Source organism: Babylonia areolata, chromosome 3, assembly GCF_041734735.1.
Source record: "Babylonia areolata isolate BAREFJ2019XMU chromosome 3, ASM4173473v1, whole genome shotgun sequence".
In the NCBI taxonomy this organism is placed as follows: domain Eukaryota; kingdom Metazoa; phylum Mollusca; class Gastropoda; order Neogastropoda; family Buccinidae; genus Babylonia; species Babylonia areolata.
The window spans coordinates 52,670,834-52,690,770 of NC_134878.1; the positions used below are offsets into that span (position 1 = coordinate 52,670,834).

The 19,937-nt window shown below is 38.9% G+C and overlaps 1 protein-coding gene and 1 long non-coding RNA gene across 2 annotated transcripts; both read right to left on the reverse strand.

Annotated features, from left to right (window-relative positions):
- Positions 1-2,061: 2,061 nt before the first annotated feature.
- Positions 2,062-6,454, reverse strand: LOC143280622 (uncharacterized). The gene is made up of 3 exons (XR_013055035.1): positions 5,455-6,454; positions 4,438-4,547; positions 2,062-2,951 (listed from the first exon to the last, which is right to left on the reverse strand). It is a non-coding gene; the product is annotated as an uncharacterized LOC143280622 (long non-coding RNA).
- A 6,389-nt stretch (positions 6,455-12,843) lies between these two features.
- Positions 12,844-17,103, reverse strand: LOC143280623 (transmembrane protein 53-like). The gene is given in 3 exon segments (XM_076585340.1): positions 12,844-14,377; positions 14,379-14,817; positions 16,852-17,103. Coding segments are annotated over 3 exon segments (873 nt in total). The 5' UTR covers positions 17,055-17,103; the 3' UTR covers positions 12,844-14,146.
- Between the last annotated feature and the right edge of the window lie 2,834 nt (positions 17,104-19,937).

Consider the following 19,937-nt stretch of genomic DNA (forward strand, 5'->3'; position numbering starts at 1 on the left):
TTGACTTTCACAAGATGAACATTTTGCTTGCAAATTCCTAGGATAAATAAAATAATTTACATACTTTGTAATCCCACTAGCAAGAGGGAATGACTGGAAAGTCATATTTATAAGTACTATAAATCCCAAAGTTAAGCTTTACTATGGACAGACACATACAGATATCCGAGCTCAGGTGATAACAGATTCTCTTCGATTTACACATAAAAGACAACAAAATGATTCATTTAAATTCATAAATGTATCAGGATTTACATTCCATATCAAAACTATGATATTCTATAACCCATTTCTGCTTGTAGAATAATGCACAAATGATCAGAAATTGCAGCATGGTACCGAAGAAGATAAATCTTGCTCAGAATTGTTACATTTACAGTTGCACTTTGTGACCCAATGGAAAATGCAGGGGAAAAAACAACGAACCATCTCGCAAGAGAGGCAAAGCATTATGAAACAGGAGGGGGAAAGGACATTGTACAGGTTTCATGCTGCAGCACACTTTTTCTGCTGCCCCATCATCTGCACCTTTTCAGTGGTATTACTCACACGCGACTCATTTAGATCCCCCCACACATGGCCACACCCAGGTTTGTCAGTCACAGTTCCAGCGTCCGCAGTCCGCAGGGAACCATTGATGTTAGGTCATTTTGAGGCCACACACAAGAGGAGACCCGGCACTGCTGCTGAGTCACTTCGGTGGTGTTCAGTGGTGCTTGTTCTGATTTAACGAACTTACGACACCACCTACTAAGCCCCCTACTTATGACAATAATGGCTCAATCGCGTAGCCAGACCGTGAGTGAGCGTCCCTCCCAGAGTGGAGACCGCCACCACATCCCCCAAACAACCGCCCTCCATGAATCTGCTGACACTGAAGACATTGATCGGACTCGCCCCAAGCATAGAAGTGGAGGGGTATCGAAACTGAGGTCACCATGAGAGCAGGGCATGAAAGGCCACATACTTTGAGACTGTTTTTGTTTACATTGATGATGATGATGGAAGAGGATGACGATGTTGCTATGGAGGTCCATTTTGGTTGTGGACTGCGTGACAAGGCTGTACTCTGCGCTTCCTATCATAATGATATCCCAGCATTAACCAGGCCTGAGAGACACAGACACTTGCAGTGTTGGTCAGGTAATTTGAGCAACAACACCCAAAGACGCATCGGTGAAGTGGATGACACTCGACTGTATGGTCCCAGTCTCCCAATTTAAGCCCATAGCACACTAACTTTGGGTAGGAGCCGGCCACGGGCCGAAAAACCCACCTCCGCTGGGATTCGAACCCACGTCCTCCCAGCCGTCAGTCCGCGACGCTAACCAATTCACCACGGCTGCAGCACACCATATTGAATCGCTCACTGTTATAACCTTACCACTGATATGCTTTGGCCATGGCAGATTAAAGAACAAAGTCTAATGAAAATCAGATGAAAAATCATAAGGGCTCCATTATATCCCTGCCCCATACGTACACACCCTCCACAATACCATGTGACCTTGAATTCTGAATCCCAACTTCAGTATCTCAACAGGTCTTATGATCATTCTGATACAGTTTCTCTTTATGTTATTCCTTTCATATCATTGTACCAAACTTGAAGAACTGTGCCCAAATTTGAAGAAAAATCCTCTTATTTATTACCTCTCTATCTGCAAGCTTTTAACATTGTTATCACATGCCATGATGACCCTGACCTTTCAACCCACTAAACACAAAATAGAGATGGCTTAGGTCTTATTCATATTTACCCTGCCGCCAAGTTTGATTCCTACACACTGCTGGTTGCCAAGAAAATGAAAATGAAAATAATTTGGATACTTATATAGTGCCTATCCTTAATCAGAGACCAGGCTCTAAACACTTTACAAACATTTGCATAGCAGACTGCTAAGCTGACTGACAGCTGCCGTTGATTCCTGTGTCATTAAGTCGGGTTTCAGTCATGTGCACGCATACATACACATACAGACGTATAACAATAGATGTATGAGCATTTTGTTTATTTACTCCGCTATGCAGGCAGCCATATTCCGTTTTCAGGGGTGTACATGTCGGATATGTTGATACCATAATCCACCGAATGCAGACATGGATTACAGGTTCTTTAACATGCGTATTTGATCTGCGTGCGTATACACACAAAGGGGTTCTGGCACAACACATATGTTGACCTGGGAGAGCAGAAAAATCCCCACCCTCAACCCACCAGGTGCGACAGGGATCGAACTCCAGAAAGTGGCGAGAGAGAATCCAGCACTCTACCCATTTGATCACCGAACCCGTTAGAAGCGCTGCAGTCACACACACACACAAGAACAGACGCCCAAGACTAGGTTACCATACAGACCCGCTTTAGACACCAGTCTAAAATGAAGCCCATGAAGAAGAAGAGAATGTTGGCAATTTGAACAACTCGGGAAACGTTACTTCTGGAATGAAATTTCTATTACATGATTCAGTGTTTAAACTTTGGAACTGATATCTTCCTGGGGTGTTTACTTTCTTTGGACTGTTCTACACTGTGACGAAAAGATATGTGCGAAAATGAAACTGAGAAATCTCTCGACCTTCAATTTTAAATTTAGACTGATCAGTTCAAGGATAACAGGTAATTTCAAGTTTTATCCGTTCAAATTTTATCTGTGGCATTTTAATTGTGGTTATATCTTGGTCGATAACCATTTGATGATTTTTGTCACCCTAGTTTCTATCATCTTTGTGTTGGGCAGCAATGGTAATTTGGTCATTCACCACCGTATTCGAAACACACATTGCAAACATTCTCACTTTCCTGATTGTGTAGCTGCACTTACCCACACAGCAAAATCCTCACGTTTTGTTGCAGTCAAAGCAGCCAAAGTCTGTAAGGATCAACTGGTGTTGAACCACCCAAGGACACTGCATGGCTGCCAAATCATTTTGATGACATTCAGCAATGCCTGAAAAGGCAGTGTTAAGTTCAAGTTTTACTCGAGCTGGACATTTAGTGATCTGCAAAGTGACAATAATTTACTTATAGGATCAGAATGAAAGAGTGGGGAGGCCCCCTCTCAAAAAACTGTTCTTCATTCAACTGTCGCCAAGAAGCTTCTGACACAAAAGATAGTTCAGTTACTGAAGGAGATGACACTGCGTTCGGACAAATCCATACACTACACCACATCTGCTAAGCGGATATCTGCCTAACCAGTAGCATAACCCAACACACTAGGCCTGTAGGGAAAATAAAATGAAACCAGGTAAAACAAGTGACATAAATAAATAAATAATTGAATTCCTGAACTGATAAATTGAAATAGTAATTAAATAGAATTAATGAATATATGAATAAATGAAATAAAACATGGAGAAAAATGACATGAATAATAATATGAATAACAATAAAATTAATGAATGAATAAATAAACAGATGCAAGTCAACACGCACATGCACGCACACCACACACACACACCAGACATGCAACAGATAATTATGCAGTCTCACAGGTATGAAAGCACAAACAAATGTACACAGGCCCAACACTGCACATAAAAGCACACGAGCCCTTTCACATCAACATGCGCGTGCGAACACACACACACACACACACACACACACGGCCACCCACCAATGAACATGTATATTTCCAATCTCCTACACACACTTGTATGTATCTCAGCTTCCATGGCATACACACACGCACATTTCTTTTTTGCCTCGCTCCCACAATACCCACAGCACATACACACACTACCCCCACCTACCCCCAACACATATACCTACATATTGCAGCTCCCACAACACACACACACACACACACACACACACACACACACACACACAAAGCGCACACACCAACATACATACACATACATGCACTTGTACACACACACAGGGCTCTCCTGACAAATACATGCACACACAAACCCAGACCACAATCAGTACCACCAATTTGCTGCAAGAGGGGTGGGAAGAGATCTCTGATGCTTTATCTAGCAAGCTGACCAGTCTAATGTATTTGCAGAAGCCCAGAAAGACTCTATTACATTTTGAAGAAATTTGACACAAAAGACAATTAGCTCAAAATGCATTACTGTGCTTTCATGCAATGATAATACTCAAACATACCCCAGTTACTGTGGCCAAAGTGGTTAGCGTGGACTGACATCTGGGAGGACACAAATTCAAAACCAATCTGAGGCAAGTATCACTGGATTTTCTGGACAATGGTTGGCTGCTACCAAGAGCTGAGTGTGCAATGGGTTGAAATGGGAGGTCTTGGACCAAGCATGCCATCCATGCTTTTTTCATGCTAGTCTTTGAGACTGTTGCCCAAATTTCCTGACCAACCTTGGATGTATAGTACCTCTCTGGTTCCGGGATAGATTAATTTATGAAAAGGAGGTGGAGAGTTCAGCATTGCCACACAGTCCCAAACCACTCACCATCAAATATTGAAAGGCTATCCCCAAATCTGTTGCCCTTCATGTCCTGCTGATAACCTCAGTTTTGATCTCCCCATCCACTCCACACCAGTGACAAGTTCCTGTGGTGCCTGCAGGTTCAAAGTAAAATAAATACACACATAAATATCATGGTGAAAACAGTTTTCCACTTTGTGATCAAAATATATACATCTTTCAGATTAGAGAACATGTAAAAAAGCAACTGATAGTTGTGTGGGGAGGAGTGTATATAATTATATGCATTTGCTTGTGAGAGAGAGACAGAGACAGACAGATTGTGTGTCTGTGAACACTATTATATTCTCCACATTTTCCTTTTCAATTGCATGAACAGGATAAATGATGGCACAACCAACTATGCTGCCCAACAATGAATAAGCCATTTCTCATTTTCATTGTTAAGTTAAAGAGTATGTGTGCAGATATGTATGTATTGTTCAATTCTTCTGACGTCAAGCAGTTTGAAAAATAAGTGTGGATGAGGGTGTCTGGTGGTGTGTATATTTCTTTTTTTAATCAGCTCTGTAACCTCAAGCTAAGGTAGAATGTTAGCTTCACACCCATCAGTGCAAACAATAAAATTACTACGCTGCCAGCATACCAAATTGCCTGGTGTGGCATGGCAAGGTGGTCAGTCATGGACTTACAAGGTTGCTGGATCACACCCCATCAGAAGCTAACATTGTGGGGTTCTTGGGTCAGTGGCTGGCTAAAAAGCATGGTAAGTGATCCATGTAAAGGTGGGGAACCACCCAAATGAGTGCTGTCCACACCATACATTTCTTTGCTACTGCTGCTAAAATTTTCTAACCAACACTGTAGCTGCCCGTATCTTCCAAGCTTGACGGACATCAAGATAATTCATGAAAGGAACCATACAGTACAGCTCTGTCACATAGTCCCAAGCCAAAATTGACCCATCTTAGTAGCAGCTCCGACATCCTCATTCATCATTTAATAACAGAACAATTATCTAAAATTGTGGGTCCTTTATACCTGGCTCTTGTGACCATATTGATTTCCCATTCCCATGCTTGTGGCTAAGTTGCTGTCAAGGTTTGGGGTTCAACAGATCCATAGGGATGATCATGGAAAACGTAGTGTCAGCCTCCATTCTTGGGGAGGAGCTTGCTCACTCTGGCTCCACTCGTCAATAGGGGACTTGGTGTCCTGTGCACAATAAATCAAAACATATCTATCAACACCACACCAAAGTTACTCAGCAGCAGTGCACGGTCTATCCTGGTGTGTGGTCTCATGGTGACCCAACACTGACTGCTTAATATGGACTGCTGGCACTAGGATTTTTTGTTTGTTTTGCCACTGTTAACTGAGAGGAAGGTGGCAGAATGATTAAGACACTTGTCTGCCGACAGCGACGGGCACAATAGCCGAGTGGTAAAAGCGTTGGACTGTCAATCTGAGGGTCCTGGGTTTGAATCACGGTGACGGCGCCTGGTGGGTAAAGGGTGGAGATTTTTACGATCTCCCAGGTCAACATTATTATGTGCAGACCTGCTAGTGCCTGAACCCCCTTCGTGTGTATACGCAAGCAGAAGATCAAATACGCACGTTAAAGATCCTGTAATCCATGTCAGCGTTCGGTGGGTTATGGAAACAAGAACATACCCAGCATGCACACCCCCGAAAACGGAGTATGGCTGCATACATGGCGGGGTAAAAACGGTCAAACATGTAAAAGCCTACTCGTGTGCATACGAGTGAACGCAGAAGAAGTAGTCTGCCGATAGTGAATACAGTCAGTGAGGGTCTGGGTTTGAATCCCGCTCTCGCCCATTCTCCAAAGTTTGGAAAATTGAAATGAGCATCTGGTCATTCGGATGAGACTATAAATAAAGGTCCCGTGTGCAGCACACACTTTTAGTCACCCCTCGAAAGCTCGCGTGGGTCGTGCACGACCCATACCTTTTTAATAGTGATCTCAGAAGGTTTAATTTGCAATTAGTGAAAGAAAATAAAGAAGTTTTACTTTCAATTGCCTCACTACCCCACTACCCCCCCCCCCCCCCCCCCCCCCGCAACGTCCCTTTCGCCTGTCTTCAGCTATAACCCCCTTCCATCCCCTTCTCTAACGGCATGTACCTGTGTGACTCAATATCTTTGAGCGTGTATAGGATGCTACGAGTCATCTCTCTCTCTGTGTTTCGCTGTCTGTCTCAGTCTTTCTCTCTTTCTCTATCTATCTCTGTGTGCATAAGTAGGGTGTGTATGTATGTGCATGTGTTGTTATGCGTTTGTGTGTGTGATCAGTTGTGTGTGCGCGTGTGTGTATGTGCGTGTGTGTGAATGCGTGAGCATGTGTTTCTTCTGAGTGTATGTGTTTGTGTGAGTCTGTATGTGCGTGTGCGAGCGTATGTGTGTGTAATCAGTTGTTACGATATGTTTTCCTTTTCTATATTTTGTTTAAGTTTTGGAGGAATATACAGGTTTTTGTCTCTTTACAAGTATGGGTCGTGCACGATCCACACAAGCTTTGGAGGAATATACAGGTTTTTGTCTCTTTAAAGGTATGGGTCGTGGACGACCCACATGAGCTTCCGTGTGTAGTCAAAAGCGACAGCCAGCGAAGGTTAAGGTAAAGTATAGAAAGAATTGTTAAGAACAATTCGTGTAAATAACCCATCTTTGGAATCATCTGCACACGTCTACAAAAATGGTGGGAGTACGGCAACGTCCTTCGCCGCCATGCACTGCAGAATGCAAACTAAACGCAGAGCGTTCAGTGTCATGAGCCAATCAATCAGATATCGTTTTATTTCAATCTCATCTTTTCTGTAGCCAGACTGAAGCACGGCAACATGCAAAAGACGCTGGTGCGACCAAGGAAAAGAGCCATTGTATGTAATAAAAAATGTATGTATATGAAGATTTTTATTTTATTTTTATTTTTCAGAGTAAATGAAAGAACGAAAATAAGTGATATGATACTTTGTTTCATGTCTGACGAGTCAGAATTACAAATAAAACCTTGCAACGTACAGTAGCCGAGGCTGTTTACGAGGACTGCACATGCACTCCGGCATTCAGCCGCTGGCACGGTGCAGGTTTTTTCGGGCGAATCACGGTCTTCCTTTGACCGCTGTTCAGTTTGCGGAGTCACCACTCGTATTCTGTTGAGACTGCTAGCCTAAAGACTTGCATTTCGGTCTGAATACGTTCTATTCAAAATATATTTCATCATTTCAAATTTCAGATTATAGATGGAGTTTTACACACATTTCAAACATTTACCTTCCTTTTTTTTTTCTTTCGTTTTACTTCAAAATGTCTGAGACAAAATTCTTCTTGTGGATTTTTTACACGTGCATTTTAAATGATCGTCACGTCATCGGTTCAAGTTGAGTCGCATCCGAATGACTAGAACCCACCATTCCGTGCTAATAAAGCTACCTATACATTGTACAAACGCACATTCTAACTCAACCCCCCACCCCTCCTCGTCCCATTTTTTTTTTTACTATATATAAATTTTGCATAATAGTTTTTGTCTGTTCCTATTTTGTTCAACTTCACAAAATTTTAATAAAGCCTGATGTCAGACATAATCATCTGTGTTTATGTGTGGTTGAATTTGTAGACCCCGGCACACATGTGCGTGCGTTAATCTCACTAAAAATGTCACACAAACGACGATCGAAGCTGTTCTTTCTCAGAGCTTTTTTCCCCAGCTCGCAGTTTTCTGGCGACTTCGGGCAACAGGGGAGAGAACTGCCACGATGATCTCAACTTGGGTTCGCTTGGTGTTAGCGCCCTTCCTGCTCTTCGTTCTCTTCTCTTCTCCCACTCAGTTCCTCCTGATCTTCCGCTGTAATGGGTCTCTCTGTTTACGTTTAAATTTGCTGTGTCATTTCTTTCTTCTTCTTTCTCGTTCAGTTTCACTTTTTCAATGGAAACAGGTGTTTGATTTCAAATGAAACCTAACTTTTAACTTAAAAAAAAACCTAACTTAAATTTCACCTCAACAAGATCTATTCCAAAATGATAAGATAACACAAGTGACAGAACTAGATTTGGGGAGAGGCTTCGACAACTAACAATATAATTATCATAGATTGATTGAAGCAATCATGTCATGATTTAAGTGAAAACAGCTGGGACAGTGTGTGATAAGAAACTCTAGGGAGAGCTGGACAGTACAAGACCTTTAGAGAAGTCCCCCTCAGTCAAGTGTTTTGGACCCTCAACTCTTTACACTCTCAGGGAACCGGGCCGCAACCAGGTCATGACTCCTGGATGCCCTTGTATTACCGCCTGTTCTTTTTTCTTTTTTTTTCCCTGGTCCTCAGCAGGTTTGAACCCGCGCCTCCAGAGTGGTCGCCACTTCAGGACTGAGTCAGCTTTTCTGGCAGGCGTTTTTACCACCGAGCCATCGCACATCTAGTTTGAGTAGGGAAAGTTGATCCTTATGAAGTTTACTTTCATTCCTCCTCTACCACATCCAGGTGGAACTCTTTTCTGCTGCTTCTGCCATTGCCTTGAGAGCCCATGTCCTCTCTCTGCCAGAAATCGACAGCTGTTTCATGAGGCTGTAGGCAGATGCACCCACAAACCCTCTTGCACCAATCTCTATGGCAAGGACTTTGGCTTGGAGGCGAAATTTAGAAAGAAATGCAATATTTCATGGTCAGGTAGATCTTTAACTTGTTTCACAAACTCTAAGTAGCTCAACATTGGATTTTTTTTTCTGTTGCCACAGATTCTTTACCTTCAGGTGCAGTGCGTACATTGCACATCAACACTCTTAACTATGGATGAATAAGAAACTAGTGTATCATTTAGATACCAGAGCATAAAGCTGAAGGACTTCCGAATTTGATAACACTCATCATACAATCAATTCTGCTTGCCATACAACATTGAATTATGATTACCAGTGTTACCATCCAGCACTGAATCTCAACAGCTACATGTCCACTAAAAGGCTGTACAGGGACACAATTTAAACACATTCACAAACTTATAAAACACAACACAAAAGTGCATGCCAGATCCTTATGGCATAATCAGATTTATGATACACCCTAATATTGTTTCACATACTAAAAAAAAATATAATGTAGTGGTGATTCAGACTGTCTCAATTGTGAGCCATGGCCATATTATTATGTACTGTCACATAGTAAAAATCATAACTAAAGAGTCTGAAGCATGGGACAGCAAAAAGGGTTGTAGGTAAAATTCTTATGCGCACACACACACACACAAACATTTTCTTGCTTTTGTTATGTAAAAACATGCACTGTCGAACAGGATAAGGCTGAACCCTTTTGTGACTAAGTTCAACAAAGATATGAAGTGTGTATCTGGAGAACTATCTCAAGCAAACATGTAGCATTTGAATATAAGAGTTTATAATAATTTTTACTAAACTTTTCGGAAAGTTCACTTGAATGTATTTATGACAATATCAAGATGTTATCTGCTGTTGCAGAAGGTTTGATGCGCAGTCCAGAAGGACATCTGCTGTCGTTAATTGATGATAGCTTTTTCTACCTTTTGCTTATCTTAAGTACTATAAACTTTTTTTTAGTTCTATAAAAATTTTTTTAACATTTACATACACAAACACATATACACACATGCACACACACTAGCCCCTCCCTCCTCTTCTTCCCCACCTTTTTTTCAAACTAAAGACAACTAGTGTTAAAGACAACAACCACCACTACTTGTACTACAAACACAATCATTCACACATAGAGAAACAGTGTCCTCCAAAATTAAATACCATGCAGGAGAGGGGGAAGAAAGAGAGAGAGACAGACAGACTAACAGACAGAAAAATCAGACTCTCTCTCAAATTCATACACACATGCAATACGTGCAAAAATAACAAAAACTGGCTGAGTGCGCAGTTATCAATTATATATCCTTGAAAAAATGAGTAAAACTGAAACGGCAAGGTCTGACTGATCAACATTATTGCTCAATGCATACAGAAAAAGGAAATATACATTTTGTTCATGTAAAATATGTTCAGAAGTAAATCAATACTTTCACTGCAAAGACAAATGCAACTCTGACGCAGGTGTTTCTTCACCAAAAGATTGCTACTTCCTCTCCCATTCCAATACATTTTGAACATAGCGGTTATGTGTAGTCCAAAGTGCACAGCAAATGAACAAATTTGGACTGTGTATAATCATGAATAAAGATAAACAAATTTCATTCCAACCTTCACCCCAATCCTTCCAACCCACTCCTTTTACAACATATTTGTCAGCAGCAGGGAGTAAGAAAGCAGGAACATACACAGGCATGCATGCACACAAACACACACACACACAACTTTCTCTCATCAAGCATCTGCAAAAAAAAAAAAAAAAAAGAAAAAGAAAAAAAAAAAAAAGATCAAAACTAGAAGAGGATCTATGCACTAATTCTGATGTAACATTTTATAGACAAACCAAGCCATCCACTGAAAACATTTTGCAAAGACCAGTCTTGTATGTGGAAAACAAAATAAAAAGAAAAGAAAAGAAAAGAAAAAAAGAAACAGAACATTCAACCCCCAAACCCTCCACACACTATTCTAGTATTATCTGCATATAAATAATATAGTTACTAAAAATAGAATAAGTACACTAAATATATGATTGCATTTTTACATCACCGCTCTGGTAATCAATAACACAACAGAGAAAGAGAAGACACACCAAACACAGCAGTCTCTATTTTCCAAAACCACTGCAGCAAGAATAATGAAAATGTCCAACGCCTGTAAAATGTACAGCATCTTACAGAGCTGAGAATGCTGTATGAATCTGGCTAAGGTCCACACACAACCACCTCATCAACCTTTACCATTACTGTTTACTAGTCTCTAAAAAAAAAAATGTAACCTGACCTATTCATAGCAAACAACACTTCATGCTGACTGACCAATTAACAGGACATTGGTTAAAAGTTGCAAGATTAATTATACCCACAATTATTAATATTATCTCCTATATTATTTCCACCCACCCCACCTCCTGACAAAAAAAAGAGATATATTATGGGGGGGGGGGGGGGGAATTCACATTTTTGACAAGACTGAAAAAAACCTTATGTGTGGCTAGCTGAAGACCAGCTTGGTTTAAAGTTATCCCAAAATCTCTTGTCAGTAAATACCCCTAACCCACATTAAAAAAAAGAAAAAAGAGAGAAAAAAAAAGAAAAAAAGTCTCTTTCCTCAATCTTTTTTTCCACTTGGGCAGAAAAAAGAAGGGAAAGAGAATGATGTTTCAGATTTATCCTTGTTTGCTATTTTTTTTCCTATAAAAAAATAAAGAAAATTCCACAGAACCTATACACACTTCTGATTAAGTACAATGGACCAGACAAAAACTGCAGAGTTAAAATGGGAGGAAGCCGCCAGTATGCAGGCGGGGCCTACAGTTATCGTATTTGACCAGGGTAGGGCCTGGTAATGTAATACAAACTCTTGTCTATCAAAACTTGCCCTGGTGGTATAATAATGGTACGAAAGGCTAAACAACTTGAACGCACCTTTTCACATTCACCGGTACAGTACTTGGCTTACCACAAGTTGTTGCAGAAACTCCATGATTTCTCAAAAAGACAAAAGCAAAAAAATCACAAACTTAAAAAAGAAGGATTATTATTCAGTGATAGCTATGGAGCAGAGCTGGAACAGAATACTGGAGGCCAAATGAACCATATCAGAAATCAGCAACACTGTTTTTATCAAGTTTACTGAACTGATAGTCAAAGTTAAAATTAAACTGAAAGTGACGTCAAGGGAAATAAACAATACTGATTTAATGCTTACAGAAGAGACATGGTTGAAGTAATGGAGATGGACCACACTCATAATAGGTAAATCAAGTCCAGTTTGACGGTCTGGACGTTGAGGTTAAGTCCACTACTGTGTGTTTGTAGATTGATTCCCCATGTTTTCCTGCCACTGTGTGAAATGCACAGGTTCCTCATGGACTTTGAGAAAGTACTGTCAGTATTAGCTAGTTAAAGAAATTAAAAAACACAACCCCCCCCCCCCCCAACCTATCTCCCCCGGGGGTGGTAGGGGGGGTAGTGGGGGGGGGGGGGGGGGGGGCTGAGAGAGATGAATAGTTTTCAGTGATGTTTGGTATCTTGTGTTCAACTTTTCCTTTTTGATATTTTCACATATTCTGTTTGTAAACGCCTGGGGCTTATTTTGAAGATTAGGTGTAAATGCTCATAATAATAACAATAATATATATATATATATATATATATATACACACACACAGATTCCTCATGGACTTTCAATACTATCAGTATTAACACATTACCCCCCCCCCCCCCAACCTCCCACCCCCTAAAAATAAACAACCCAAAATGTGTTCAGTTCCAATACTGATGGAATTCCTCGTAGCTGGACACAACTATCATACAATATATATATATATATATATATATATATATATATATACTGACCACATCAACAGAAGCCAATGAGATATTGACAATCATCATTTTAAATGTAAGGACCAGCAAAATGATTGCTGCCCAAGTGGGCACTACTTCTATTTAATATATAATATAAATGAGGTAAAAACCACGAAACATTCAGCAGGTATGGTTTAGCTCTTTTGAATAAGAAAAAGGCATGTAGTTTCAAACCACTCTGCTTTGCCTTGTAACACCAGCTTTTACACCGGGAATGATACAAAGGAATGGAATGACTGATTTTCAGACTAGAATTTGAAATCAGAAAATTTACTATTGGATATTCTCAAATAAAAAAATAGCAAATAGATATAAAACAACCTATAGAACATGTACATTAGAAAAAAATTAGCAGTTGACGTTGATTTGATGTTGGTTATTAATTTTAATATTTTCAGCAAAATGATAAATATATCAAGTTATTTTTGCAATACGTGTTTTGCAAGCAGCACCCATCCCCCCACCCCCACCCCCAAAAGGATGAGATCTATTACAACTTGAATTATCAAATCACAAAAGATAAACACACCAACTTCAGTGGATTTAAAAAAGAATCCTATGGTTTGAACATACAATCTCCTTCATGTGCACCACTGAAATTATGAAAGTGAAATAAACTGTCTAGTGTTACAGAATAAAGAAATGTAAAAGGAAACTCAATGTGGTTTTCTATTTACTTCAACTTAGTGCATCAAGAAAACAACAGAAAAAAAAAAAAAAAAAAAAAAATCACGTTAATATCCAATTGCTGAGTTCCAATACTGATAGAATTCCTCCTCAGTGAGAATTCAGCAATTCTTTAATCTTTCAATGAGATTAACGTTGTAACAATCTGCTCTTTTCATGTTCTGCAACATTTTTGCATTTCTCGTCTTAGAATTCTTCCGTATCCTGTACCATCACAATATATATAAGCAAGTACACAAGAGTTAATCAAATCTGTATCTGTGAACACTTTCACTGGGGTTGTAAAAAACATATATATACAAAACATCTTTGTTTTTGTTGATTCAAAAAAACATACTGTAAGCCATCTGACCAATGGATGTGCTTTATCAATCTAAAAAATGATAAAGATAAAACACAGCTCAGTTACTGCTGACTTAGAATGATAATAATAATAACAATTAATAAAAGACTCTAAAAACTGCAGAGTCAGTATAAAAAAAATATCCAGCTTGTGTTTCCAGAAAGCTCAGAGGGCAACAGCTAACAGACTTCAGTGTAGGACTCATGGGTTGGGTTTTGTGGAAGCGAAGCAGGCCTCTGCAAAGTCCATGCATGCCTTGGAATACACCTCAGGATGGGCTCGCATATGAGCGACATGCTGGGAGTCCTCCCAGCAGATGCTCTTCACCTGGACCCCTTTCTCCTTGCGCACAGCAATGACTTCTTCCACATCTTCAGCCATGATGATCTTGTCCCCCTTGGAGTAGAGGAACAGCTGGGGACATTTGCAGGCCATCCATGCAGATGGAGTTGAACAGCTGGAAACCATTCTCCATGGCCAGCATCCCTGGAAGCAGCAGGCGCAAACAGTGGTTGAAGACTAAATACATCAGCAGGCAGAAACCCAACAGGTAGCGGAAGACTTCCCCGAACTGAAGCGTGCTCATGAACGCTTTGACCGCATTCAGAATCCTGCGTTTGCCAGGAGTGCTGTCGAAAATGACACCAGCCACAGACAGTCTGTGCTGCTTTTCAGAGTTAGAAGAATTAATGAGAGCAGCAAGCTGGGAGTATACCATGCTCCCACCATTACTGAAGACATGGAAGATGATAGGGTTGTTGGAAAGGCTGTTCTCAGCGAGGATATTCAAAAGTCCGTGAGCAACGTCAGTGATCTTGTAGGCATGGAAAAACAGGGTTTTTGCTGGTACAATCAGCGTCAAAGTGATGTACCTGTGCAACAAAGAAAAAAATCAAATGGTAACAAATACATAGAACTTAGGAATATACAAAACAAATACAAATCTATAGTAAGCTTTAGAGGAGTATACAGGAGATGCTGACAATTTTGATACAAAACATAAGCAGACTTACCCACATGTGATGTGCGGCCCTGTCTTGCCATTTTCAATAATTTTTTGTGGGTCATTTAAAAAAAACTACCACTAATAATAATGACAACAATAATAATAAAGATGGTGGATACTTATATAGCACAATAACCAGAAACCTTCCCTAGGTACTTAATAAAACATATCACATGGTTTTATAAATAGCACATTACATCAATGTTAAATTATATACACACTAAAATTCATGACTCATAAACTTTACACATTTATAAGCACAATGTGTAGAATGTACATATTCATAAACATGTATACATTCAAACATATACAACATACACACACACACACACACAGAGACACACACACATATATATGTATATATATAACACACCAACTTTATATATATAAAACAAAGTTAAAAAACAACACCTATTTTATTAAACAAAAAAATAAAATCTGAATTTTCGCTGCCACCTGGCAGCTTGGTCACAGACTACACTCATAACAGGTGACATATAAAGCTATTTTTTTACGTCATCTTTCTGACCTTACAAAGTTACATGACGTCTTCTACTAAAGAAAAAAAAAGAATAACAGTTTGGTTGACAGCAGTCACCGTCTCTCATTCTCTGACACATAGTTATAGTAGAACGAATGGTACAGTTGAAGACACTGAACAAAGTTTTTTTTTTGGTAATGGCAATCCTTTTTCAATTTTTGTCACAGACTTTAAGAGACTGTATAGTCAAACTGGCATGGACAGTGTATTTTGTTGTGTATTTACACAATATATATATATATATATATATATATATACATACACACACACACACACATGTGCACACACAAAAACACACACATAAAACATAACACAAACACACGCACACATTAGTATACAGACAGTGCAACACACAATATCACATAATTCATTACTTTTATGTGTTCGCATAACTATATACAGAGTCATACTGTTAGAATGGTGCTGACACAGACCTGAAATGAAGTAATAAACACTGAATATTAATTATTATGTTCTCTTTATTTGTAATATTTGAGACAACGCCAGTATCCATAATTATATTTATAAGTTTCCAATTTAGATTTGCAAGAATAAATACATTCATTTTAATTTAACAGTCTCTCTCTGCTTCTTGTTATCTCAGTCTTAGAAGCTTTCAGTCATCTATCTATCTACACTATCTATCTATAGATCTATATATGTGTGGGTGTTTGTGTATCAGTTGCTATGAAAAGATTAACAGTTTGGTTGACAGAGGTCACTATCTCTCATTCTCTGACACATAGTTATAGTAGCATGAATGGTACAGTTGAAGACACTGAACAAAGTTTTTTTTTGGTAATGGCAATCCTTTTTCAGTTTTTTTTTCACAGACTTTAAGAGACTGTATAGTCAAACTGGCATGGACAGTGTATTTTGTTGTGTATTTACACCTGTAAGTGTGTATATCATGTGTGTGTGTGTGTGTGTGTGTGTGTGTGTGTGTGTGCGAATATTCATGCAAGCATCTTTGTGTGTTTGCATGTGTGTGCGATGCATTTATGTTTTTTTCTGAAATGTGCTACACATGTCTTGCTGTTTTAATTTTTAAAATCTTTTTTCTTTGTTACTTTTTCTTTTCTCTTTTTTAGTTGATGTGGTGACGGGTACATGGATCTGTCAGCACTCTCTTACTTTACACCTCTTTGAAAAGGAATCAAAATAAGATTAAGAATCTCACTCTTACTCTTAGTCTCAGTGTTCTATATTAATGAACTCTTATTCAAACATAACCGATATTTATTTCCTATGTGTCCATTTATTTTCATGTATATATTTATTCTTTGTACTATTACTTCGTAAAGTTGATAAACCGATATATATTATAACTTTATCCTTCATAGGTTTATCTACTCTTACCCTTTCTTTTCGTAAATTGGTGTGTATTTCCTCAAATGTTTTTCTTTACATCCGGCCCATCCAAGCAAAACGACAACAGGTGTAGTGTGGTCCCCGGCTTCGCTCTTGTGAATTACTTCAAATGATTGTTTATCGTCTTCTTCATCGTTGGAACTTCCATTGTCTGGAAAATGCACAGAATATGTGAACGGTTGATCAGCCATCGAGGATTAATTTTTGTCAGAGATGTTTTGTGGAAGGCTTGACGTCTGCTGCTGCTGGCCGTTTAGTTGTCTGGAACTTGTACGAAACGAATGAAAATAGTTACTCAATATATCCCGTGGGCTATTCAGAACTAAAAACGAAAAATATACCACGATAGAAACTATTAACTTAGACCTCCTAAACCCATGCAAGAAGATATTTTACATCTCTACAAAGTTTAACCCAAGATCGTGGAATTATATAAAACTACAACCAAAGAGCGCCGTTTTCATTGGCTTACATAATTTCCCTCAGCCAATGAAGACGGGGAGTCTGTCGTCATTTGTTTACAAGGTTGAGCATTTTGCACATGGCAAACATTTAATGCATCGTGAATTCGTGCATTTACGTAACAGTTATATATCTTTTAAAGTCTGATTTTAAAACATGAAAACAATAATCCAACGTACTACGTGTTAATTATGGAGCTGATAACTTAAGAATATGAAAATAAACTTTTAATTATTAAAAAAAAAAGAAAAAAAAAAAAGCAAGCTCAGTTGCATCACACCTCTATCTCAAGTTAGAAAGAATAAATGACTTTGCCAAAGTCCAACTTACCCCTCTCACCCCCACTTCTTCCTCTACCTCTCTCTCTCTCTGTCTAATTCTCCCTCCCTTCCCCCCACTGTCGTTGTTGTTGTTGTTTTCAACTCTCTATCTTTCTCTCAGTCTCTGTGTCAGTGTGTGTGTGTGTGTGTGTGTGTGTGTGTGTGTGTGTGTGTGTGTGTGTGTGCGCGCGCGCGCGCGCGCGCGAGACAAGGCGAGACAGTGGAGTGGTAAAAATCTACTGTGACAACCTGAGAGAACGATTTTAGTGGCTTAATTACTTAACTTGATTCAAACTACAATGACTGAACAACATGACATGATAGACGCTCGAGTCGATCGGTTAAAAAAGAAAGGCCGTTGAAAAGCACACTTTTTAATCCTTATATATATATATATATATATATATATATATATATATATATATATATATATATATATATATATATAATAAAGGTCAGTCATTTTGTCTTCGGCTTAACTTGAGAGCCGGAGAGAGAGAGAGAGAGAGAGAGAGAGAGAGAGAGAGAGAGAGAGAGAGAGAGAGAGAGAGAGAGAGAGAGAGAGAGAGACGGAGAGAGGGAGAGAACGAACGAACGAACGAATCTTTTTAATGAGGGAAGTGGAATAAGCATGCATATGCTTTTTTACATCCAGCCCTCAGGGCAAAAAGAAATGAAATCAAAATGTTCACAAGATAACAAAAGGTTATAGAAAAACATACATGAAATCAAATACACTCAATTGCACAGTAGCATTTACAAGTACATAATCATGATACCTGCATTAATGACAATAATGTATATGAATATGGTAATGAGAGAGATAGAGTGAGTGAGTGAGAGAGAGAGAGAGGATGAATGAATGAAGGAAGGAATAAATGAATGATAAATGAATGAATGAATGGATCTTATTTCCGATAGCATTAGAGTAAGCAAAGATTTGCTTTCTCCAGCCCTCGAAAGGGAAAAATGTCTAAAGAAAAGGTATGAAGAAGACCCCCAAAAATGAGTAAACGTTAACAAATTCATAGAAAAACGAGAAAAGAAACAACATTATAATAAGTATCATATTTATAAGAAACAACACGTAATTTATAAAATGCGGAGCGAGGGAGGGAGAGCGAGAGAGAGAGAGGGAAAAAAGCGACAGGAGATGAGATAGTATTTATACCGGAGAGGATGAGATAAAGAGATAGAGTGAGCATGAGACATGTGGCGAAATACAGCAATATCATATGACATAACATAATATGGTATACTAAACAGAATTTGCAAAATTTTCCATCAGGTATTCATGATACCTTTTCTTAAACACAGTGATACTTGTATGAACATTAAAACTAGATAAGATGTTGTTCCAGAGGCAACCGCCAGAGTAAGTGAGACTCGATTTGAATAAATCAATTCTTGGCAGTGGTACCATGATCTTGTTGTTGTTACGTATAGTACTTGTAAGGAATCGCTGTTTTAGATATGGTGGAGCAAAACCAGACATGATCTTGAACATGAAAAGCGCCTTATTATGAATGAGTTTCCATTTAAATGGCAGAATATCTAAATCTTTGTAATCAGAGACAGTTAATGACGAAGATTTCAGATGTATCAGCTTTAAGGCTCTTCTGTGTAGACTCATGAGTTGTTTTAAAACATTTTCACTGGCAGAATCCCATAATGTTGAGGCATAATTTACATGTGGTTCGATATAAGCATGGAAAAATAATTTACGGCAATGCTTGTTCAAGAAATGCTTGATTCTAGAAAGTTGATGAATCTTTTTGGATAAAGTTTTACAAGTCATCATAACATGTTGAGACCATGACAAGTTATTGTCAATAATAAGACCAAGTACTTTGTGATGACTGACTTCCTCAATCATTACGCCATTGATATACAATGGAGAACGAGTGGGCAGTAGGTTTTGGCGCTTTTGCCTTGTGGTAATGACAATGTATTTCGTCTTTTACGGGTGTTCAGTAGCACATATGATTAAGTTCAGACCATGTTACTATATCTTTAATACTTTGTTGCAAGGATGATGATACTCTTTCTATTCTATGATGCTTAGTGTGTATCGGTGTGTCATCTGCAAATAACTCACAAGGTGGTTCAATAAAGAGGGGTAAATCGTTAATGTAAATTGAAAATAAAATAGGTCCTAAAACAGAACCTTGGGGAACACCGTAACTTATGGGTAAAAGCTGAGATTTGACTCTATCAACTGAAACCTTTTGCTTTCTGTCGGACAAAAACGAAGACATTAGCTTTAAAGTATTGTGAGATAACCCATATGCT